This window comes from Macrobrachium rosenbergii, chromosome 54 (genome assembly GCF_040412425.1).
Source record: "Macrobrachium rosenbergii isolate ZJJX-2024 chromosome 54, ASM4041242v1, whole genome shotgun sequence".
Classification (NCBI taxonomy): domain Eukaryota; kingdom Metazoa; phylum Arthropoda; class Malacostraca; order Decapoda; family Palaemonidae; genus Macrobrachium; species Macrobrachium rosenbergii.
Genome location: NC_089794.1, coordinates 13,210,539 through 13,236,890, shown reverse-complemented (window position 1 = coordinate 13,236,890; position 26,352 = coordinate 13,210,539). Strand labels below are relative to the sequence as shown.

The window sequence follows — 26,352 nt, the reverse complement described above, 5'->3', positions numbered from 1 at the left end:
TACTGTCAATATGAAAATTTAATCATTTGGTCAAATCGTTCCTAAAATAATGGTATAATACTGATAACAAGCGTGATGATAATGATGATGGTGAGGTACAAAGAATAACGATGATATTAGTGAGATGATGATGATAGTGCTGTAAAATATGGTGAAGATAAGGATAGAGAAGTCGTTGACAATACTAGTGAAAGGTAATGAAGGTCATGATATAACAGTTGATACTGATAGTGATAAAAATGGTGAGGATACAGTTAAGAAGGTTGACGATTGATAGTGATAAAAACGGTTCTGATAATACTGACATTCAAAACAACTACAGAAATAAATAATAACATGCACATATAAACAACTGACTCGAGTCAATTATTTTAAGGTGAACAACAAAGTTTAACTTAAGCATAGACGGGGTAATTGGTCATATAAAAGTACAAAAATAGCTGTATTTTTACAGCAGGAACTGTGTTGTTAACTATCGATAAGAGAATCATTGTTTAAAGAAATCTTCAACCATTACATTCAGGCCTCTCTTAACAACTTTCGTAAAATCACTATTTAAAGTAAAATTTCCAAAAAGTAAAAACTTAACCTAAAGGCTTCACATAAAAGAAAAAACTGTATTCTCTCTGAAAAATTCAGATTGACTACACAGAGAGAAGTTATCAATCTCATTGGTAACATGAGGCTTACAAGAAGTAAGCATGTACTTGTATGACTGTGCATTAAGTCATTTCAAAATGAATTGAAATACATCACAATAAAGAGAGAAACACATATATCTACTTTGAGCAAAATGGAAATTAACTAAAGTACTAGTCACTGTCATTTAAAGAAAAAAAAGTAAAGGAAATGAATACCGTAATTCATAAATGTTAAAATTTCGATTCAGTAACGCTTTCACTCATCAGAAATAACACAGTATGTTATTATACAGAAAAAAAAAATCACAGAAAAGGACTTGAGGACAAACTTCATCAGGCCACATTTTCTCAACCCATCCTCAATATTTCATTGGGAAGTAACAAACTCAAACAATCTTCTGACCTGGCAACTGAGTTACCTACTTAAAACTCTTCTGGGGTGTCCGTCACTTTAACTTTATATTCACTAGTGAATATCTGTCTCTGTTATGCCCGTGAATATCTTAATCACAGCCCACACTCATCTTGGAATTTGTATCATGAATAACATACAATCATTATTAGAGTGCATGCAATTGTGAAAATGCATACACTAATACAATATCATTACTGATCATAACATACAACCTGACTCCGTAGAACTCATGGCAAGAAAAGGCTTACATTATACAACTTACGATTACAAATGAGATGTTTGGCATATTTTGACAAGGAGGTAATTTGGCAGTGTAGGTTTACTTGTACAAGTTCGTTCCCAGCAATAAAATGCTGTATCAAGGACCACTATGAAGGGGGACTTGCTAAGGGGTTGCCAAATGTCACTTGATAATGAGATTCACTATTGAGTGGGCAAACGTCACTCGCTGACGATATTCAAGAAGGAGTTGCAGTGTCACTACAGAGCCGCGAATCACACATAAGATTAGATTCACCGTTCCTTGCAGTCTGTAAAGGTTATGAAAAATAGTTCACTTTAAAATAAAACGTTCATAAAGCATGTTAATCTCATAGCAAGCGATGGCTCTTCCATTTGGTAATACTGTAAGAAAAACTGAGATCATGGAAGTGATACAGTAATGTCTCAGCACTCTAATCTTGAGTAGAAAGATCCACACTTAAAAATGCTTTTCAAGCATCAGTGCAGTCGTCGAACTACGTGTACAGTGCACTCCCAAGTTACTAATCACTTTTGATATCTATTGGGATTACCTTGAACAACACGAAAGTCAGTTTTGAGTTTACATACTAGTTTCCAATCCAAGCACAGCTTTCTTTCTGTAATCACACATGCATTACACTTCTATGCTGAGAATCTGCTGAAAGGAATTCAAGAGTTTTCGAACTTTTGAGCTAAATTCCGAACACTTCTGTTTCCCGGAACTTGAGGACCACTGGGTTTGTTATCTTTTTTGGGACACTCATTAACTGCCTTTTCACTTTTTACTGGTCCAGTCTTTTGTTTGGTCACATTTGGTACGTGGACTTTATCTTGGTCCTTGAATTTACTGGCACTTTTTCTTTTACCAGATATTATTTTAACCTCATCCTGATGAACTGGTGGTCGTGGTGGAGCTTCTCTTGGGGGAGTGGCTCTGGGGGGAGTAGTTCTAGGTGGAGTCACTCTGGAAGTAGCCATAGCTGGAGGAGTCCTGGACCTGTAAGGTGGTATTATTGGTTTCTTGACGCTGCTATCCAGAATACTGACATTTGGTAGACTCTTGTCATTCTTCCTATCTTTATCAGAAATCACATGATGATTATTTGCTAACTTTTCAGGATGATTAGTGTTCTTCACGCGTAAGTCAGCTGAAACCGAGTGACGCGAATCAGGTGGCTTTTGGTAAGGCTGTGGCAAACCGTGTTTAGAGTTGTGGTGCCCTGAACGAGGATCAGTTACAAGCCTTCTCAAAGAAACTTCTTTCAGATGATCCTGCATGAGCGATCTCCTATTCTCAGCTTGAACAGTTTCACTGGACGTCTTTGAGCTATAATTTCTGAATACACTCACCAAGCTAGACATAGAAACATTGGTAGAATGGCTATCAGGAGATTCATAACGATCGTCAATAACGCAGCCTGAATCAACAGATATAGACTGCTCATATTTTGGACGAGTAACATTATCCAGATGCTTATTGGGCAGCCCTGGAGGGAGGAGTGGCTTTTGTTGCAATATCTTTTCAGTGTGTTGCCCCTCTACATCGATGAAATCTGGGTGAGACATTCTCTTTACCTGAACATCCACTCTGTAACCTGGAGATTTGTTTCTTGGTTTCTTCATTCCTGGGTCAGATAAGCCAGGTTTTGATAATTTACCCATAGGACTATGAGAAACCACCCACTTGACAGCTTTCGACACAGCAACACAGAAACAATTGTCAATGCAAGAGACAGCCTTGGGTGCAACAGGTGAAACCTTGCTTCGCCCAGTGTTATCCCACCATCTCCGTAGCCTGTCCCAGTTGCAGCACATGATTATCAGCAGTATCACCAGCAGCAGAACAAGGATTAAGATGACAAACGCCGCAATTACGCCTGGAAAGAAAAAGTAGAAAACATTTAACGAGATGAAGTCTGCTGAGATTAAAGGAAATTATTCCAAATGAGTCACTTATTTTATTACTGCTTTAGAACACCTCTGAAGTCCACAATAAGAAAACGAAAAAAATGAGATGCACAATGAACATCAGAACTTGTCTCTCAGAGGGCAAACAAAAAGTCATTTAACAAGAAAAAACAGTGTGGGAGTTTATACTGACCTGGACTTTCTAACAAAGTACCAGATCTACCTGTCTCATCTAGAATGTCTTGGTTAACTTTAGGAGGACCAGTTGGTCGTGGCTCTTTACGTCTAGGAGGAACAGAGGTTGTGGGCCTCTTGGGAGGAGGCCTTGTTGGTTTTGGCCTTCTGGATCGAGGAGTCGTGGTAGTCTTTGGCCAGTTATAGTAAGGTTTTGTTGGTCGAGGAGGTTCTCTATAACGAGGAGTCGCAGGCTTTGGTGTGTCAAGTTTTGGTCTTGTTGTCAGTGGCCAGTTATTACGTGGGTTAGTTGTTACTGGGTTAGTTGGTTTCCGTCCTGGTGAGACAACAATCGGGCAGTTGTTACTTTCGATTAGTTACAGAAACTTGCATTGGATAACGAGGACATTTTAGAAGAAATGGGGAAAAGAGTCCTTTCAGAGGATGGTTTCCTTCAGATCAATGTAGAGTCCTCATCCATCAAATAGTTAATGTTTAGATGTTGTTCCAAAAGTCATTTGGTGCACATAGAAAAACTAAGTCGAAAGTGACAGAGAACAGAAGTTAACTGGAACATTAAAATGAAGAAAACAAATATTTACAACAAAAGATAAAATGAAGAAAACAAATATTTACAACAAAAGATAAAATGAAGAAAACAAACATTTACAACAAAAGATAAAATGAAGAAAACAAATATTTACAGCAAAAGATGTCACAAGCGAAGCACATGTGTTTGTCTAAATGGTTATCTGTTTTCCCTTGCTTGAGGCAAACGAAACCAATGAATTTTTACTAAAATATCTCAAGTGATAAAAAAAAATTAACTAAATAAACAGTAACATTTTAACAGACAAAATTCTATGAAAGGCAATGCAATACGTGGTCTGTCGATTTGGGGACTACTAAAAAAGAGACATAAAACTGCTTAAAACATCTTATGCTACTCTAACATAGTGTTTAATGTTACACAAGTTGCAAGTCTAAAGTCAAGCTTGAACATATATATATATATATATATATATATATATATATATATATATATATATATATATATATATATATATATATATATATTATATTCAGTATTCAGCTGTTCTCTCTAACATGGAATATGTACAGAGGAAAAACAACAGAAGAGCCTCTTGCAAATTCATATTTTAACTGCTGTATCATGGATGAAATAAAACTTAGGGTCCTTCCTTTCCAGCACCTCTTTCACACCAACTATCCAATCCTTTCTTTCCTCCTAATACTTCTGAATTATAGACTCTCTTGTGACTAACCTATCATTACACATTCTTCTTACAGGACCGAACCATCTCAAAGTACTCTGATCAATCCTTCCACTGAATTATAATGGAGACATTACACACCATCACCTCAGGCATACTTTTGCACTAAACCAGTCACTCTCTCTCTCTCCTACATATTCCAACATACTTCATTTCATCATATAAACTTTTCATCAACCTCAACAACTTATCTTCATTGCCATACATCCTTAATACCCTGCCCTGCACATGACTACTCTATTAATTTTACCAGTAGTTTTTCTAGGTGTTTGTACGCCACATACAGCTTTCTCCCTTTGCTTCTCACATACCGGCATACCATCTTCCCTGTCTAAGCCAATACTGTTCCTCACAAGTCAATCCTTCCGTCATGTGTGTGTAACATTTTAAACTGCCATCACAATTCCATAAGAAAATAAGATGTTGATTTATGACATTTAGTCAGTGTTTACATTATTTTGACAAATGGTGCTATTAAAGATCCTCTGTAACAAAGCATAAAAATTTAGTCATAAGTATTGCGAATTTGGGTCGACTGTATCCACATTTTTATTTTCTTTAGCGTTATTTTTTCATGTTTGGAGTGAAAATGTTGATAACAGTATTGAATGCAGTAGCAGATTTCAATTGGCAATGAAAAACAGACAGATATACAGAATAGCCAAGTGGAGATCTATTCATTATTACTGAGAAACAGGAAGAATGATAATGACCCTTAAGAGAAGGGGGCAAGTCATAGAGAAGTTGGAAAGTCATCGTGATTTTAAGGAGACGTAAAAATCAAGAGGACAGGTCGGCAATTTGAAGAGTAATTTGGACAACCACATTTTTCTCATGCAGAGATCAATGGGACTAGTAACCTGCGCCCTGACCTGGCACAGGAAAGTAAAAAGAACTGTTAATAAGGTGAGTAGTCTCGACCCAGAAAGAATCAAGAGACCTTCAGCCCCTCGAAGGATAACAGACTATAGCAATCAAGGATTGGGTACTTACCTCCTGAAGACCCTTCCCCGGCAGGTCCACTGTCATAGGACCCTCCGGACCCTGGTTGCGAGCAATCTGGAGGGGCATAACCTGGATTACAGTGACAGTGACCTTTGCTGTTACACATACCACGACCAGAGCACTTCTTGCTGCATTCTAACGCGTCGTCTGTCCCAGGAACCCGGATGCATTTCTGGTTGACACACATCTGTGTCATGAAATGAATTCAAAAGAAGAGATATTACACATGACAGCAAAAATAACTATTTGTCTTGTCAAAGTCAACAGCATTTTATATATATATATATATATATATATATATATATATATATATATATATATATATATATATATATATATATATATATATATGTATATATCCTCTAATATTAAGCATCCAATTTCACTCAATATCGAATTCAATATACCATGAGAATAACTTACACCCAGAGGGGAATTATAACTGACAAGCCGAATGGTCAAATCGACTGGTTTTCAGTGTTACCAAAACCCAGGTTCGAATCTCGACCGAGGCAGAACCACTTATCAATTACAATTCACCTTCCTGTCTCCACAACTAACACCATTTCGAGAAAGTCAGACTTCCACATTGGAGAGGATGTCGAGGCCTTCAGTGAAGTACCTTTGTGTTTCTTTCAAGACTCACCTTCCTGTCCCCACAACTAGCACCATCTGGGGAGAGCCAGGAATGCTTGGGGTAATGGCTTATATAACCTTCAACATATTGGCAAATAGAGGACTCCACCCACTGCTGGTTCACATGGTAAGATGTTCTTTCGCCGACTTCCACCTTTCCATAGCCATTATTGTTACAGTAGAGGGTCCCACATTTAAGTGCCCTGAAATAAAAGTCCCTTACATAGTTTACATAGTCACTTTTGGGATCATTCCTAGATAGTGACCCCCAAGGGTTTTCGGGGGTCGTTAACTAGGACTAATATTTCTTGGGGTTCATTATCTTTGTATTTATAGTGTTTTGTTTGTTTTTTACAGTAATCCCCAACGGGCTTGCACTAAACACGCCGCAAAGGTGGATACATACCGGGTTAAAACCCGTGGGGGTCACTCTAGGAAAGATCCCAGTTTTGTTATACATGTCTTAAGTAAAGACGGAGCTTACAGATTTTATATTCAAGCAAATGATACGAGTTTCTTACAAAATTTTATAAAATGTACTCTAATGCAAGTAGATGTATGTCATCGATATCACTGAATGATACATACTGGTCATCACAGTTAATATATTCCTTGGTGACCGGGTCCTGTCCACAATTACCATGTCTGTCATTGAGCTTGTTCAAGTCTTTGAAGCAGACTGCGTCTGCAGCTGTTGCTCCAGATCCCCACATTTTCTGGCAGCGTTCGTCATGAGCACCACATTTACCTTTGTAACAGTGTCCCTTTAAAGGGAAGAAAGTATATAATTAGGAATTTACAAGGAAACAGCATCCACTGCAATTGCAGAAATTTACAAGGACAGTGTTTCTACTACAATTCCAATCAGTTGACCACTTATACCTAAGCCTTGATGATTCATCATTTCCTAAAATATCATACTGTCACCAGCAAAATCTTCTTTCTGTCATCAACTTTTAATGTGAAATGATGGACAGCCTTAGTCATTACCTAAATTAAGTTTCAAGACTGTTCACTGACAAAGATGTAAGTACAATTCACCTGGCTATAGTAGCCACAATAAGAGCCATCGCCTTTGTGAACGTCATCAGGGCACCGTTCAGAGTCTCCAGAACAATACTCAGAAAGATCACAACTGTCTGATGCTCCACGGCAAACTCTTCCAGCTGTGTGTGGTTGGCAAGTCTGAAGAAGAGAAGTGTCCATGATGGATAATCTTCCTCAGATGAAGTTTAATTCACTGTTGCTCTTCAAGATTTCCATAAAGTTTCACTAACAGAATTATCCCAATGCCAAACAATGAATGCATGCATGACTATAGTACTGTGCTTTACCTAAGAGGCCTTTAATTCAAACTATGAACTAAAGAGATATAGTTTTGAAGCCACACTATGAAGAGAAATCCATTTCTTAAAAAAAAAAAAAAAAAAGAAGACCGAATTTGCAAGTTCCGTTATAAGGCCGCTGAAACAGTAAAATTTTCAAGCTTTATCATTATTTCATTAAAATCATTACCTGTATCTCAATCTCCTGAAAATTCGATTCCACCTAATAAATATTCCAAATTGATGTAGGTGCACAGCACCTTTGTCCTCAATGAAAACTTTGTTGAAATCCTAAAATGTTGAGGACTGAGGACGACAGTACATACTACATCTCTGAACTGTTAACGCTGAACCACAGACCAACTTACAGCTGTATTACAGCAAGCACCGGATGCACACCGAGCTCTAGGGGCGAAACGGCAAGTGGAGGGGTTACAGCAAGGGTTCTTGCAAAGCTCGGGTATGCCACAGTCACAGTCTTCTCCACTCTCCACGATTCCGTTTCCACAGACACTCCTGTAGCTTTCCGTCGGAATGTTCTTCAGGCAGTCTAAGTCATCAGTTTTCCTCATTGTCGCTATGTAGTTTTTGCTGCATATACTCCACTCTAGATCCAGAGAGCTATGTAAGCTGAGATAAAATGTAGAGTTATTACAATGGGGTTCTCATTTCACAGTGGCAAGTTTAATCCTGGCAAAACCACTCATCTATGATATACAATACCACGCAAAACAAACTATCACGCAAATGCGTCAGCACAAAAAAAAAAAAAAAAAAAAAAAAACAAACATGACATCTGTGTAAGATATTACATTTGAAATGAACTGCAAGATTATGGTTCTGAATTGTTGACGAGGATTTAACAACGACTGTAAACAATATGAAACAGCAGCAAAATCTTTGATTTTACATAAGCTAAGTAAATAAATCCGTGACTGAACATTCCCTTCAGTATTTATTAGATCACGAGTCTACTTCAGAAGTTCAAAAGAAGATGCAATGGATACAGTACTACCCTAATGCAATTCTCCTTGTATTTTAGTAATTTACTCACATGTTTATTCGTTCATTTATTAATTTAATTTATCTTTTTTCTAATAACTGATCTCCTCTTTCTGTTTCCCACTAGCTTCTGTTACTTCTTCCGAATGAACACAATATTCTTTGGAAGCTTGAATTTCATATCAATGGCCCCTGTGGGTTTATCCCTTATGAATAGGACTCATCTTCTGAATAATAAAAATAATAAAAATAGCAACCGTGTAAAAATACCGTAATGGCATTGAGCTAAGAAATCAGATGAAGCAAGTTCCAGTGCAATAATAAAACAAGTAAATGACTGTTATTTGAAAGTGGGAACAGCCAGGTCTGTATCTGAATAACTATTTGATGAATCAGTGAAAGACAACTTCCTTATTGCACCTTGTAGGCACCAATGAAAAATTAATATCTCAGGTTCTGACTCTGGAAAAGCGAGGATCTGAATATTATTGGCCTAGCGAGTAATGGTACATCTGTCTGTGATCTGCTCTGTGTGAATTTAAACTGTTGAAAGCATTTAAAGGTTGGAAACAGCTGAATAATTGTAACATGAAATCTACTCGTTTTCATGGCTGTAAAGACCAAGGTCGTCACTGAAACTGTAATTTACGTTTTTTGGCTTAGAAAGACCACTTAAAATCCTTGTGTTTCAAGGTCACATTATGCTATATGGTGCTTCATGTAAAGATTTTGTCATTACCATTCACAAGTAACAGTAGGACTATGGTTACCACGGCAAGAGAAGGCATCAAGGGTAACAAGTCTTTTGTACTGATTTTTATGCAGAAATGCTACAGCCTTAGATGAGTTCCAATAATCTGAAACAGAGAGCTCTCACCACTAAACCTGTCGCTAGAAATTGGGGACTCAGTGCTTGCCTACCATTTATTGTAAAATATTTTTGCCTGTCTTCACAATGTACTGACTTACTGATTTGGTAGAATGCTTCAAAGTTCATTCTGAACATTACAAATCCAAAAAAAATTCATCTGAGTGCAGAACTTATTTTGCCAGTGTCAAAACAAGATAATTTCTTCTCCATACTGCAATGAGATTTAGTATCTTCAGGATCTAGCTTACCTCAAAGATGGTTGCATTATGGAACCTTCATAGTCATCGCATCTCCCTATTCCTGGGACGTACTCCCCTCCTTCCGGACCGTCATGCTTCATCTTGAAGTTATGACCCATTTCATGGGCAAGTAAAAGCCCCACAATGGGGAAGTCATTGCTGACATCTTGGATAATGTTTACAGATCTGTCTTCGCTGAAAAAGAGACAGGGAAGCTGAGATTTAGCTTTACTGGCACTGTGGGTACAAACTGATAAAATTCAAAGACATGAATACCAGATGAAGAATTATTACAAGGAATATATATGCCTCAATCATACCTTGACTATACTAGGACATCTACAAAGCAAATCTCTGCTCCAAGTCTGCTGTGCACAGATTTATTAGACAAACACTGTATTGTGTGGCCAGTCTTTTTTCATCTAAGATTACCATGAATTATACGAAATTTGGAACAGACTAAATTTCTACCTCATGAATGATCACCATGACTTAATCTGGGAATACAAGCACATTACATATCAGTCTACTGCCAATCCTGTAATGTTAGTGACTGGAACATATCAGAGCAAAAGACTTGCATTTCCTATAAGTACACAATTACATTATTTAGTATAAATTTCGTTTTACCTTTCAATCTTTTATCATCGCTTACCTGCACATTCCACCGACGGAGGCGACGCCAGCACCATTTTCAATTTTTGTCCTTGTGGAGGAAATAGTTGATATTAGTGGATGATATTATACGTAACACCCAAATCTTATGAGTACTCTTTTATTCATATTATATACTGGATTCATGAAAAATAGTTGAAAAATGGAGATAAAAATAATTACCTAATTATCATTAAGAACTTTTCTTTTGTAGTTTCTAGAATAACGCTGAAATAGTCTAAATTCACCTGTTCCTAGTCATGTTTTGACAATTCATTAGCAATGTAGCCCCAACTCTCCTAATTCTAGCTTTCCCACCCTGATGCAAGGGTAAGAATAATAAATGACTTATTCCCTTGTTATCATACTGTAAATATTTGGTATACTTCGACCTAAAGATAAGGATCAAATATGCCCTATTCTACTCTTTTCTTGTAACATAAAACGATCTCTGGTAAAATATCATACTCACGTGATAAGCATGACGTTGTCATTGAGCTTCCTAGGGTCATTCTTGATCAAATTCTCCCTGTACTTATTGATGGAGTTTAGTGTTTGTTCCTTCGTAGGGTAAACGTTGGCCATGTTGCCTGAACTCCACAACTCAACGTCGGCCAAAACCACTACAACGCCGAGAGGAGCAAATACCTGTAAATAGGAGGCCAAGCTATCATTTTTTCGGCTTTCATCAGCTACTTTGTTTCTATGGAATGGAGAGTTTATACTGTGACACACTCAGGTCACAAGATGCATTTGTTTATTAGGGGAATAAAGCTTCTTTCAAACCATACATTGCGATTTACCCTTCTGCCTGACTAGTGACACACTTGGCACAAGTTCACGAACAGCTCCCAATCTCTAACGTGCTCTATTTTTCTGTGTTCTGTTTTAATTAACATTCGATGAACTGAAGATTTATAGCAATGCTTGAATGGTTAAATCCTCATGAGGCCAAGTTAGAAGTTTTGGCTGCTATTTCACTACAATATTAATTCACTTACCATGTTGGCGACCCCAACAATTTTGGCAATTCTGTCGATTGTTCCTCCACGGTACTTCTGACAAAAGTCGTAGTCTGCTATGGCAACCAGTTCGACAAACAGCGTATTTTTGTCTGTCCACAGGGGGCCGTGGAGGGTGATGGCTTCTCGACGAACCTGCAGTTAGTTCGTTATCTTGAAAATCAGGTAGAATGATAGACAGCTAGCTAGATGCATAAGATAACCTGGCCACAGTTATAAAAACAGACCATTTAACTACACGTCAGACAGACATATAGACTTACCTACTTTCAATATTTGTACAGACAGATACAAAAGCAAAATTTAGCTACTCTCCGCACACACAGAAAGGTAAGTAATGATTTATTCTTTTCTAATAAGAGTCCTTTGAATATATATATATATATATATATCTATCTATATATATATATATATATATATATATATATATATATATATATATATATATATATATATATATATATATATATATATATATATATATGTGTGTGTGTGTGTGTGTGTGTGCGTTTTTTTTTGTAATAACCAGAGCAAAATCTAATGTTGCAGGAAGCAATGGAGATGCCTTTCAAAATGAAGAGTACTAAAGGAATCACAGACACAAAAGATGGCTGTTAGCCAAAGCAGAGCTACAACTCAATCTGTTTATGTGGATGGTTTCCCTTCTCTAAATTCTTGCAAGGGCTGCATAAACAACACAAAAAGGAAAAGAGGAATGAAGTTTACTCCCTCGTGGACGAATAGTAAGCAAGAGAAGACAGAAAGCGCGAACGATTACAAATTGAAAGTTTACTTCTTCGATGCGGAATGGAAACCAATTTTGTTTCTTTCCCGAATTCCAAGAGAAAGTAAAATAAAAAAAAACGAAAATGTCTTACTCTTACTAAAAATAATAAAATCATGCATGGAATATACTTATGAACGACTTAAAGCACTGACATTTTACTTCCTGAAGAACAAAAGACAAATTGAACACAATATTACTAACTCAAATGTCAAGTGGCAAAACAAATTAAAATGGCGGTTTACTTAACAAAGTGAAGGCGACAAAAAATGGCAATTTTGTCTGAATTAAATGGCAATTTTGTCTGAATAAAATGGCAACTTTGTCGGAACAAAATGTACATTTTTTTCAGAAAATGGTAATTTTGTCGAAACAAAATGACAAGTGTGTCGAAACTAAAAGTTAATTTTGTCAAAACAAAATTGCAATTTTGTCGAAATAAATAAACTGTGACCTACGGGTGACTGACTACGCAATAAACAAGTAAAAAATGCGCCGAACTTTCTTCGGCGCAGTCGAGTTTTCTGTACAGCTTATAATGCTGTATGAAACTTTCAGCCACGGCCCATGAAACTTTTAGCCGCGGCCCATGAAACTTTCAGCTAATGCCCGGTGGTGGACTGTGTTGTTGGTACCTATAGCGCTGCCAGACGTACGATTATGGCTAACTTTAGCTTTAAATAAAATAAAAACTACTGAGGTTAGAGGGCTGCAATTTGGTATGTTTGGTGATTGGAGGGGGGGATGATCAACATAACAATTTGCAGCCCTCTAGCCTCAGTAGTTTTTAAGATCTGAGGGCGGACAGAAAAAGTGCGGACGGACAGACAAAGCCATCTCAGTTTTCTTTTACAGAAAACTAACTACAAAAGCAAAATTCCTATCGATCAGGAATGCGGTAAAAGAAAAATTATGTTATCGACTATACTGAAAAAATCTTCAGAGTAAAAACAAAAAATAAAAGAAAATTGGCGATTAACTCAATGAAATACCGCATAAAATAACTAAACAAAACGATGACCAAGTCATGAACGTTGGAGGAAAGCAAACAGTATTGATGGCAACCTAAAAGTCGGTTCATTGATAACCAAAATAGCCATCAATTAAATGAAAGTATACCCTATCAATAAATCTATAAAAAAAATAGAGAAGTCATTACGAATGCTTTAACAAATAATGATAATAAAAAAATGTTGAATATGCCGACTTACCCGTGAATGGAGGTCTGCCGTTTCTGGAATCCATACATCTTCACCTTCGGCGTCAGAAACAAAATTGGAATGATCTGAAAAGCAAAACCAAACAACGGGCTTTTACTCTTTTAAGAAGAGAGAGAGAGAGAGAGAGAGAGAGAGAGAGAGAGAGAGAGAGAGAGAGAGAGAGAGAGAGAGAGAGAGAGAGAGAGGTTACCTCGTCAACAGAGGACAATAAATTTAAGTATATACTCACAGTGAAATATAAATTTCTTAATTACAATACAGGCAGTAAAGGAGAGAGAGAGAGAGAGAGAGAGAGAGAGAGAGAGAGAGAGAGAGAGAGAGAGAGAGAGAGAGAGAGTAATCTATTTACAATTAGAGACCAGTTTCTCACATGCAGGAGCATTTTTCTAAGTATGCTTAATGGTTAATGCAACAAAAACAAAAAGAACTTACTCTTCCGTTCGTGTTTCAAATATGCGACACCATTATCTTCTTCTGCGCCTGTTCCCACGTTCGTTTCAGCCACTTCTTTATAATTGCAGTTTACGACTTCATCTTCCCCATCAACACGAGCAGCATCACCAGCATCATCATCTCCCTCTTCTAGTATTTCATCTTCTCGACGAGACTTCATTGTTGACATTAGCTTCTCCAGCGACGTTTCCACAAGGTGACTTGACTTGGGGTCACTTGACTCTGGGTTACTCTGCATTGTTCTGGTCACCTGGGGATCTTCTTCTTCTTCTCCTGCTTTCGTTGCCTTTGCCTCTTTTGGGTCGACATCTTGACTAGCTGGTGATGTCACGAGAGTGGCACTTCCGTTTGCTATAGCAGGTAATTTGCCGTCAATCACCCGTGGCATGGAGGTGGTGAAAACATGAGAGGGGGCTGTCTTCGGTGACAGAATAACAGTTGGGGTTTCAGGGTGCCGTGACGTCACTCCAGATGACGTCACTTCGAGGCCATGAGCCGACAAGGGTCCCACTGTGACAACGCTCAAGAAAATGGAAAAGAACGAGATGTAACTGAAACAGGGAAGAAGAAGAAAAGGAAGACGAGGAAGTGGAAGAGGAGATAGGAGGAGAGGTGTTCGTGGCATATTTCCCGATTTGATCATTGGGTCATTTGATAATTTAAAAGTGATTTAATTAATTCATTTTCTCATGTTACGTCTTCATCGGCTTCGCGGCCATTACTTCATGATGGCTCTACTCAAGACTTTGTGTGTGTGTGTGTGAGAGAGAGAGAGAGAGAGAGAGAGAGAGAGAGAGAGAGAGAGAGAGAGAGAGAGAGAGCTATCTCGTTTTGCCTGCTGGTAGTTGTCAATCTTTCCCCTGCAAAGTAAGAAAACTCTTGCAATAAATTTATATATATAAATATTTATTTTGTAAACTTTTCATAAAAATTAATAAAAAATATGAACTTTAAATTTGCTCTCAAGAGTTACCGCCTACTGTGAGCCTTGAAATGCGTATTATAGACAGCATTTAGCTATTTTCAGAGTTCCTTCGACTATAACTGCATTGCTTTACTTTTCACCTGGTTCAGCTAGTCTCTCCACACATTTCAGTTGTCCAACTTCGACATGAAAGAACAAATCATTCGAGTACGCCCTTAATTATTAAAACCGTGAACTATGACTCAGAGGTCTCATTAAACTGCATAATATAATAATAATAATAATAATAATAATAATAATAATAATAATAATAATAATACCTTGAAATAGCGAATGAAAGAGTTTGTACACAGAAATGTGTTGTTATGGATATGCTTTTTTCAAATTTAATTTTTGCTTTTTGTATGTTATTATACCCTGAACACACAAATAATTAAAACAAGTAAGTTCTTGCTTCCTGATTGTATTGTATATAAAACATCCAGTCACCATAATATAATATATATATATATATATATATATATATATATATATATATATATATATATATATATATATACACACATATATATATATATATATATATATATATTTATAAATATAAATATGTATATATATATAATATATATATGGGTGTATAGAAAACCGCTGGAAAAAAGTAAAATTATAGATATGTACCAAGTGCTTTCATGCATTACGTGCACATCTTCCGGGTACATGTAACCCTGAAGATGTGGATACAATACGCACAAGCACTTAACACCTGTCCATTGTTTATTTTGTATATATATATATATATATATATATATATGTGTATATATATATATGCATGTATGCATATATATAATTTCATACAATTTTTCAATGGAAGCAGCCCCAGAAGTTGCTGCCCATCTAAGAAACAAGATAAATGTTACTGCCACATTCATATTTTAACTCCTGAATACTACATAAACCCCAGAGCAAATATCTTTCATAATTTCAGCAGCTTATACACCTACACGAAGACTCACTCCCATTTTGTTGAATCAACCTACGCACACTGCACCTTTCGATCAACTCTGTATTGCACACATTCTCTCCCTTCCTTTCATTTCATTTCATTTGTACAGCATGTCCTAAGCCTTTTCATCAGCCTATCATTCTCCATTCTTTCTATATGACTTATCATCTCGATTCACTGATCCAACCTTTCACCTATACTCAGATTTTCACCAGTTCTATGTACCTCCACGTTTCTTACGTTTTCAGTTCCTTTTACTCCACTTGTACAACACAAACAATCCACCCCTACATCTTCAGCCTCTTGTCCCATTCATATTCAACATCGACATTTCCATTTTAATCTTGGTTTCTACAGACACTCTAATGTTCCTCCCAATCTATTGCAAAAACCTTGCTGCCTTCCTGGCTTCACCCACTCTGTGACTAATTTTTTCTCTCATCCTGCCATCATCATGATATGTTTACTCCCAAACGCCTATATGAATCAATTGCTCCCAATCGGCTACCATCCATATCAACATTCTTTATTGCATCTCCCTGGTTTCCAATTCTGCTCATAACCTTATTGTCGCTCATGTTTAATCTAGGCTTTCTCGTCTTGTGAACACTTTTTAAATCATTCACAAGTTTTTTACAGTTTCACTTCATTATCTAAAACCAATTACCTATCATTTCTCCAGCTTCTAATATTCCATCCGCTGAGATATTAAATAGCCACATTGCACACCCTTGTCTCAGTACAATTTTTACACCAAACTAGTCACTCTCTCGTTTACAAATTTGAACAATCTCTTTATTATTTGTTCCTACTCCTTGGTTTCCAATTCTCCTCATAACATTACTTTCACTCACGTTTAATCTATGCTTCCTCGTCTTGCAAATACTTTTAATATCTTTCACATGTTTTTTGCAATTTCTCTTTACTATCTAAAATCAATTGTCTACCATTTCTCCAGCCTGTGATATTATTCCATCCATTAAGATATTAAATAGCCATATAACACACTTGTCTCAGCCCAATTTTTACACCAAACTAGTGACTCTCTCGTTTAGAAATCTGAATAATCTCTTTACTTTCATCATAAAAGCTTTTTATATTTCTAGGCAATTTGTCTTGTATATCAAATATCCTGAACGCCTAACATATTGCCTCTAAATCAGTTCTATAATAAGCTTTCCATAGGTCCATTTATTCCACATGTGGCCTTTACTCCTTACTTTCCAACTCCTCACATAATTATTTCATATGAAACACATGATCTGCACACCCTCTTTCTTGTCTGAACACACACTGTTCTGCCCTACTAATCCTTCTGTCATGCATCTTACTTTCTCACTCAAAATCCTGCTATGTACTTCTCCATTAACGTTATGAACAAATAACTCATAGTTTCCTGTAGCACCTTTACCCTTACAAGCAGACAGATAGATAGTTATTCTTTGGAGGCCAGAGTAATCGAATCATCATCGTTTACGCCCCCGATCTAATAATCGAAACATTATACTCCCTCCCTCTCTCTCTCTCTCTCTCTTTTAAACAGAGCCTCAGGCAAACATATAAACGTTATCAACACCTCGATTAGATGGAGATAATATTATGTGCTGACTAACACTAAAGCTTTAATTGTTGCCACTTTAACTAGTGCAAGTTAAGTGACAATCGCTTTTATCGTCTTGTCATCATAAGAATGTCGTTGCTACCGATTATTTTGACTGTCAGACGTTTGACGTCACTCCCTAAACAATGAATAGTTCTGACATTTTACACTCCACTTCGATATACTCTGCATAAAAGAGAATCGTGCACAGGCACACGCACATATATAGTGTGTGTGTGTGTGTGTGTATATATAAACTAAAGCTTGAAATGCGGAATAAAACTGAAAAACCCCTTTAAATAATACAAGAAAAGTACAAAATTAAAAAAAAAAACATAAAAACCTCTGTACTACACAACGCAACCACGAAAATCATTGAATAGGTTGAAGACCAAGACTACAAAAGAAAAAAGCCTATTCCTAAGAATGAATAATTGTTATTTATACACAAATTTTTAATTTTGTTCTTTACAACTTTCCTCACACTCATCCTGAATAATTTTTTTTTCTTAGAAATCACAAACTGATGAAATGAACAGTAGAGAATACTCACATGAACTTGAAGTTTCACTCCACTCGGTAAAAATCACTAACGAAATAAAACAACTAACTATTAAAAAAAACTCACACGAAAAAACTAACCATCAGCGCTTTCCTTCGCTCATGTCAATGGCCGTTTGACAGATGACCATGTGATCGACTTCGAGCAGCCCGTTCACAAAATATCTCTCTCTCTCGGTCTTAGGACTCTCAGATGCCCAAGGCTGGCTGCATTGGCTTACACAACCACACTCCCTTGGGCACTCCCCAATACTGGGGCATCAGAGTGAGCGAAGTTAGCGTGTGGTGCCTCCCTCGGCCAATCCCCTCGGAGGGCGGCAGTACCACTTCCCCTCGGGCAGACCCCTGATGTGCACTGAAACTGTAGTCTGTAGTTATGGTGCAACTGTCCTCTCGGTGCCATAGTTCAGCATTATTTCTGGCAAACTTATACCCTTACTCATGCACATACACATGCAAGGGCATATATGTGAATATAGCTAAACACACACACACACATACACGCACGCACACACACACACACACACGTGCACGTACACATGCGAGCGGGCATAAACACACTTCCTCGATTATCATATCAGATAAAGTACATGATTCGTTAATCTTCTTCTTGTACCTTTTTTAACAACTTAAGTGCATCCTCTCTTTGCTTCTGTCTCTCTCCCTTTCGGCTTCCACTTCCTCTTTCAACCTCCATCTCTCTCTCTCTCTCTCTCTCTCTCTCTCTCTCTCTCTCTCTAATAGGAACATTGAGAATATTGGCAGCATTTGTTTACTTCCTCTGGGTTTGGTTGTTCGTCATCTCGCATCTGGTTTGAGTTTTTCAGAAGCGAGTTCCTTGCAAACAATATTTTTTTTCTAATCAAAGGATATTAATCCATTTTAAACACCCTCGAATGAAAAGACCTATTGCTTCAGTTATCTTAAAATATAATCATTGTTGTACAGCGATCGTTGCAAGATGATGTCTTTTCATTTCTTGGTTAATATCCGTGGTACGGCCCAGTCCTTCAGAAAACCTTAAAAAGATGACTCACATTGCGTACTGAAAGACTCATCTTAGCCAGCCACACAAGACCTAGCCCCACGTGGATTCAAAGGAGGCTTGTCAGGAAATAGCTTTAGAATAAAAGGGAACTTTTATTCTCAATTTATTATTGTCTTGATCGTCGTCCAAAGGCACAAACAGAGGGCACACTTCTCAGCGCAGGCGCAGAGGAAGTGAACCTCCTCATAGACCCATATCGGCAATAGGACCACTCGTCTTCATTCTTATCTCTTTATCTTTATTATCTCCATCCTTCGCAGGATCACCGGCTAGAAACCTCAAGCAGAGAATGAAGGCACAGCTGTCTGTCTGTCTGGCTTTCATGTAACAGAAGCCTCCTTCTTGAGAGGCAATACTATAAAAATGAAATTAAACTCTTTCTTGTGGGAATGGAGAGCCTAGTCCTAGACCCATACGACGATAAACCGTTACTTCTGACGAGACTTTCTTTTGTTTAGACGTTAGTTGAGTCATCGACAGATGTACCCGTTGTTCAGGAATACCCTTGTCTTCCCCCCTACCCCTCTGACAAATCCCTCCATACCCAGGGCTTCTTTCTGTACCCACTCTAAGACAACATCCCCCTCCCCCATCCCTCCTCCCACGGGTCCAACACCAAGTTGGCTGGCTGCTCAGAATACATGTTTATGAAGTCAGTTAATCCGTAACTATCTCTGGCGTCGTGTGACTTTTATTAACCGTTTGTAACAAGCGAGAGATTTCTGAAAGGGGTTATACTTTCGTCCTTGACATTACCACAACCTCATCATACAACCTCAACGATATTAAACCTTTCCCCACCCACCAACACCCTCACCCCCATCAAAAACACGCCCCCTCCCATTTTGCATGTTTGCATGAGGAAGAACTCCCAGCTAATGAACATGTTTGGCTGTTTATCTTGGTAATAGCGTCAGAGATGATTCAGAATGTAAACCAAGAGATTGCATGATGGCCCAAGGTCATCTAGAACGAGACGCCTTCCTGAAATGGAAAAACACACAAAAGTTCTTCTTTTGTGCAACATCATTTCCATTTTAAGCGTGCGGTTAAATAACAAAGATTATTACTTGATTGTTTTTCAAGATAAGAATAGAGACACGCAATGAAAATAATGAGCAAGAGAATACAACAACGGAAAGTTTTATAACCAGTGTTGATTTTATAGGACACTTCACTATGCCTTCCCCAAATACCTGATGACTCCAGGTGAGGTTTATTTCGGAATTCTTTCATGAAATATAACAGAGTTTTGAAAAATAACGAAAGCCAGAAACGATAATCAGAAGCGTCAAACAAACAAATAATGCCAATATTGTAAAACAAAGGTTACTTAGTCTATTCTTAGACTTCATTAGCAACGATGACTAAAACAGACCAGTGTAAAGACTCGGTCTCCGAAATAGATGATGATGATGATGATGACGATGATGATGATGGTTGTTATTATTATTATTATTATTATTATTATTATTATTATTATTAAAAGATACACGTACTGCAGAAACTCAAAATTTTGGACAGACACAACTAAATAATAAAAAAGGCTTCGGGAAAGGAAATAGGAACAAAGTCAAGCAAAGAGTAGACTTTGTAATCGTATCTTAGACTTTCATTGACTCCAAAAAAACTTGAGAACTAAGGCTTCTTAAACACATGGAGGAAAATTTAAGAACAGCCGTGGGCAAATAACCACCACAAAAAGAAAAGTGGGACTGAATTGGGCTCATAAACGTGATGAAAAGATGTTAAATTTAGGAACAACTGACGTGGGCTGACAAACGCCAGAGGAAGAGATAGAACTTGATAACTAACTTGAGGAAAGGAATACAGTAAAAAAAAATAAATTAAAACTGACGTGTTATAATAAAAGCCAAGAAAAAAACTTGAGAACTGACGTGTGCTGATAAACATTAGAGAAATAAGAAAAAAACCCCAAGAGCATCATTGCAAAGCCCATGTTTATCTGGCAAATTGTGTACATAACGGTTTTTTAAGCCCAGTTTAGGTGAAGGTATCGCCTCTCCTGTATACATCCATCGTTCTGTTTAGAATTCTGTCTGTCTACGTACGTCAACAAGTGACAGCAGCCTTGGGGCATTTTAGGGCCTTGAAATTATTATAAGAAAATTATTATTGTTATCAATATTATTATTATTATTATTATTACTTTAGTTCCATGAAAAAATAACAAAACGCAGATGAATTATAGACAATATATAATGCTCTAAATTAGCTATGATAGATATATTTGTTGAAAAAATAAATTCTATTTAGAAAACCCCAAATAAAATTGAGGTCACCATGAAAATATATATATTATATATATATATATATATATATATATATATATATATATATATATATATATATATATATATATATATATAGTTCATATATATATGTATATATATATATATATATATATATATATATATATATATATATATATATATATATATGTATATGTATGTAATGTATGTATAAAACGAGGAGGCAACCAGGATTCGAATGCCGAGCAAGGACGAAGAGACATGAGCACTTTCCCGTTAAACCCCCGTCCCCTTGTTTAACTGAACGGTGCATCGAGTTGCTGGAGGTCAGTCAGCTACTGAGGGAAGTTGGCAGAACTAGAAAAGGGAGAAGGGTACTTAAAAACAATTAACTTGACGTATATTAGTCATCTGCTCCTCTCTCTATCTTTTGTCTATCTTGCAATTCTCTGTTATAATCTTTGTGGTTTTTCCAAGAATTGATTAACTCTGTTTTACAATTTCTTTGTTTTTATTCCTGGGATTCTTTTTCTCGGTATCACTCTGGGTATTTTCTTAGTGTCTTAAGCTTCTCCTTCTTCTGTTTTGCTTTGTGCTCATTCTTCACCGTCTCCTTTTTCTCTTGTTTATCGTCGTCTACCTCACATTTTTACCATATTTCTATTTCATTACTGTTTTTCTATTATTGTTTCAACTCCCTTCTTCTCATCTACTAGCGGTCTCCAATTTAGTCTTTTACCCATTCTATTATTCCTCCCATCATCTTTCTTTCTAATCCTCTGTCTAATCCTCTTTTTAATCCGATTCGAAACTGGAGATTTCTGAAATCCGGCTCATGCCTACTCGGGAATGACATCATATCCCGAAATTTATTTTATCTAATCATCATTTCCGATAGTCAGATTCATTGCTGTCCGGAGAGGATGTTTTTTCTCCGCCGCTGTTCTCCTAGATTATAAACACACGCACATATATAATATAAATCAACAGAACAGCTAGAACTAAGACTGAATTTTTTACTTAATATTCTGCTGTGTAAAAAAGAATAGTCCATAAGGCGTAATATTTCCGTAAAAATTTTACTTCTATTTAATATCTTTGTATCGACTGCAGGCACAAAGACATTATCTTATTTATAAAATAGAAAAGTTGTGTTAACTATTTTCGTTAAATATGTGTACCTTTCGGGACGTAAATACAGCATATCTCTTTACAGATTACAACCAAGTATCAAATCAGAACTAATAAATAAAGATATAGCAACTAATGAACAAACATAATCGCATATAAACTGAAGATGACATGACAGTAGATAAAAAATATGGAATGTCTAAATGTCAAATAACATCCGTGATTGAAGGAAAATTATTTTGTGGTGACGTCACAGCAGTGACATCTACGTGGCAGGAAGAGAATCGTTTCATGCTAAAGTTTAATGAAAAGAAGGAAAAGTAAGTACTCCCGTTTCCAAAACTTTTGCAGAGGCCCTGTTGCCTTCCTTGTTCCGCCTAGGCAAGTCATTTACCTCTCAAGATAGAACACAACAAACTCTCTCTGGATCTATCTATCCCTCGCGCGCGCACTTACACACACACACACACACACACACACACACACACACACATCATCTAACACAGACAAGACACCCATATGTACATAATAATAGTCCTTATAGGAATGGAATTTACATAATTTTCTTCACACTCTTAATCTGTATAATAAAGAAATTAAAATTTATATAATTAACAGGTCTCTCTCTCTCTCTCTCTGTAGCGGACACATCAGGATAGTTGACATTTTCTCACATCAACTCATTACCTGAAGAGTCGAAATAAATTAGGCTTATGGTTATATCAAAATCACTCAACTCAGGATGTAAGGTCATTGACCTATTTGCCTCTACATGATAGGCTGTTACCTCTTAGGCCTAAACTGGTGAAGTGTGTGTGTGAGAGAGAGAGAGAGAGAGAGAGAGAGAGAGAGAGAGAGAGAGAGAGAGAGAGAGAGAGAGAGAGAGATTTTACGTAACAGAAAGATTTCCCAACTACAGATAAAATGACATAAACATTCAGCTTCTCGCCGGATGTGTATACCTGTAAACTTCGGTCCCTTCCCTCGTTAGCATACCGATATAAAGATAAATAAATAAATAAATAAATGAATTATATATATATATATATATATATTTATATATATATATATATATATATATATATATATATATATATATATATATATATATATATATATATATATATATATATATATATATATATATATATATATATATAGTAATCGAGGAAGAGCCCCATGTGCATATATATTTCACAACATTAGCCATTTCTTACATATATAAAGTAGGCCCATCAGCAACACATCGAAACATTTCCCCTAGCAACCACTGAATCATAAACATCGGTATCATCATTACACACACAATTTGCCCTAACTAATTTATAATTTTAAAAGCATAGCATTTAACAGCTAATAATAATGATATATATAACTCATAAACATCGATATATTTTATATATATATATATATATATATACCCTACCTAATTTATAATTTTAAATATATATTTAACAGCTAATATATATATATATATATATAATATATATATATACCTACTAATTTATAATTTTTATATAGCATTTAACATAATAATAATGATATATATAACTATATATATCGATATTATACACATATATATATATATATATATATATATATATATATATATATATATATATATATATATATATATTATTTATGCCTAACTAATTTATAATTTTAAAAGCAGAGCATTTAACAGCTAATAATAATGATATATATAACTCATAAACATCGACATACATATACAATATATATTTATATTTGTGTGCCTAACTATTCTGTAATTTCAAAACCATAACATTTAACAACTTTAAAAAACGAATACAGGAACTCACCCTTGAGAGAGAGAGAGAGAGAGAGAGACAGACTCAGGCCGCGTTCCTTATGCTAAAACGTCCCCTCTTGACGCGCGTTCCCCTGCTCAGATAACCGGACGGTTCCCGTACGGTGACACCTTTTAAACTGAGGTTATCTGCATCTCGGTACACTCTTTAAACGGATGCTTGTCTGAAAACGGCGATTTTCGTATTTAGACGAGATTCTCATTGATGAAATTGTTGTATTCAATATATCGTGTCATTTCTTTTGACAAGAACTAATCATCTGAAACTGTGCAAGTATATGAGAACATCTACAAAAATCTGACTTTTTATTTACAGTACATTGTAAGGTGCCTGTTTTTACAATTATATTTTCATGTTTTCGTACGAAGTCAAGATAAACCTTTTCTCTGACAAGTAGTCACGTACTTGAGGACAATAATTAGCATAGTTATAAACATCTCATAAAGAAAAGTTACATAATTTACCTACAAATTCTTCTTAACTGTATTAAACAGATTTTTTGGAAATCAACCAAGATTCACTTGTCTCACTAATCAGTATACAGTATCGTCATGATGTAAAATCATCGTTTTTGTATTGATTTTGTATGATTATGTGCTAAATGTAACCCGTAAGTCCGCTCTGATAACCTTGAAAGATCTCATTTGCATATGAACTAGCAAGTGAAAGCGACTCGAGGGGATCACAGAAGATTTAAGAAATGACATGTGAGTAATATATCCTGTATATGTATATATATATATATATATATATATATATATATATATATATATATATATATATATATATATATATATATATATATATATATATATATATATAGGCAAACTGGAGTAACGGAAAGGCGTTCTTTTTTCTTTATCCATATAATAATACGCCGACATTTCACGTATCTTGATACATTTTCCAGGCTGAAAAGCGGTGAACTTAAACAGTAATTGGGTATAAACAGTAAAAGGTATACGTAATTACTGGTTAAGATCATCGCTTTTTCAGCCTGCAAATTGTATCAAGAGATACAAAACGTCGGCGTATTATTAAATGGCTAAAGAAAAAACAACGCCTTTCCGTTACTCCAATTTGCCTGGTGTTTGAGTGTCTGCTACTATCTTCATTTTTTACAAATATATATATATATATATATATATATATATATATATATATATATACATATACATACATATGGCATTAACGGAATGTCACTCATATATATTGTGCACATTTTCTGATTCGTATTCTACGGGACAACTGTTAACCGCATATGCAAAAATATCACTCAAACTCATACACGTTTTTGCAATCAACAGAAATACGTAATGGTACCTAAAAACGTTTTTGAAGTGCAAAGTTATAATAACCTCCTACTTACTGTCTATTGAACTGCTGTAATAATAATAATAATAATAATAATAATAATAATAATAATAATAATAATAATAAATTTTAATGAACAGTATGGCCGTCTAAATGCCGTTTAGTTTGTATTGTAGTTTCTGAATCTCTCGAATGAGTTTCTTTGGAGCAGCAGGTAAATAATAATAATAATAATAATAATAATAATAATAATAATAATAATAATAATCTGCTTGTCATGAAATCTCCCTCACCAACACGGGTTGGATCCGATGAGAGTCGAAGCACTTTGGATGCGTTCTGTTGAACGCTTAAGCACTGAATTATGTACATAATGGTGGGTTAACTGTTGTTGGTTAAAACTAAGGCGGAAAGACGTGAATGCTTACTAAGGTTTACAGATGAACTGTGAATGATTAAATATCATTCAATATGCTTTTTGTATTTCTCTTTACCTTCTCATACTTCCTAATGAGCACCATATTCTTTGGAAGCTAGAATTTCAAGTCAATGGCCTCTATGGGCTTGTTCCATATGAATAGGGTCCATCTTCTGAATAATAATAATAATAATAATAATAATAATAATAATAATAATAATAATAAGAAGAAGAAGAAGAAGAAGAAGAAGAAGAAGAAGAAGAAGAAGAAGAAGAAGAAGAAGAAGAAATTATAAATGTGATGTGATTGTGTATATCATCCATTTATAAAATAAAGCAAAATAAAGGGGTAAATATAAAATA

General features: G+C 35.9%; 1 protein-coding gene across 4 annotated transcripts; it reads right to left on the bottom strand.

Moving 5' to 3' along the window:
• LOC136834757 (disintegrin and metalloproteinase domain-containing protein 19-like) lies at positions 1 to 24,379 on the bottom strand. Of its 4 annotated transcripts, XM_067097365.1 has the most exons (15): positions 24,249 to 24,377; positions 18,058 to 18,337; positions 13,867 to 14,747; positions 13,426 to 13,499; positions 11,410 to 11,565; positions 10,881 to 11,056; positions 10,410 to 10,460; positions 9,764 to 9,949; positions 8,011 to 8,272; positions 7,359 to 7,502; positions 6,906 to 7,081; positions 6,328 to 6,520; positions 5,670 to 5,868; positions 3,401 to 3,718; positions 1 to 3,176 (listed from the first exon to the last, which is right to left on the bottom strand). In XM_067097365.1, exons 3-15 carry the CDS (start codon positions 14,528 to 14,530, stop codon positions 1,969 to 1,971), a joined length of 3,807 nt encoding a protein of 1,268 aa, XP_066953466.1. In that variant the 5' UTR covers positions 14,531 to 14,747; positions 18,058 to 18,337; positions 24,249 to 24,377; the 3' UTR covers positions 1 to 1,968. The 4 variants fall into 4 exon arrangements, with proteins under 4 accessions (XP_066953466.1, XP_066953467.1, XP_066953465.1 ...); XM_067097366.1 differs by lacking the exon at positions 3,401 to 3,718 and having other exon boundaries at positions 24,249 to 24,379; XM_067097364.1 differs by lacking the exon at positions 18,058 to 18,337 and having other exon boundaries at positions 24,249 to 24,379.
• Between the last annotated feature and the right edge of the window lie 1,973 nt (positions 24,380 to 26,352).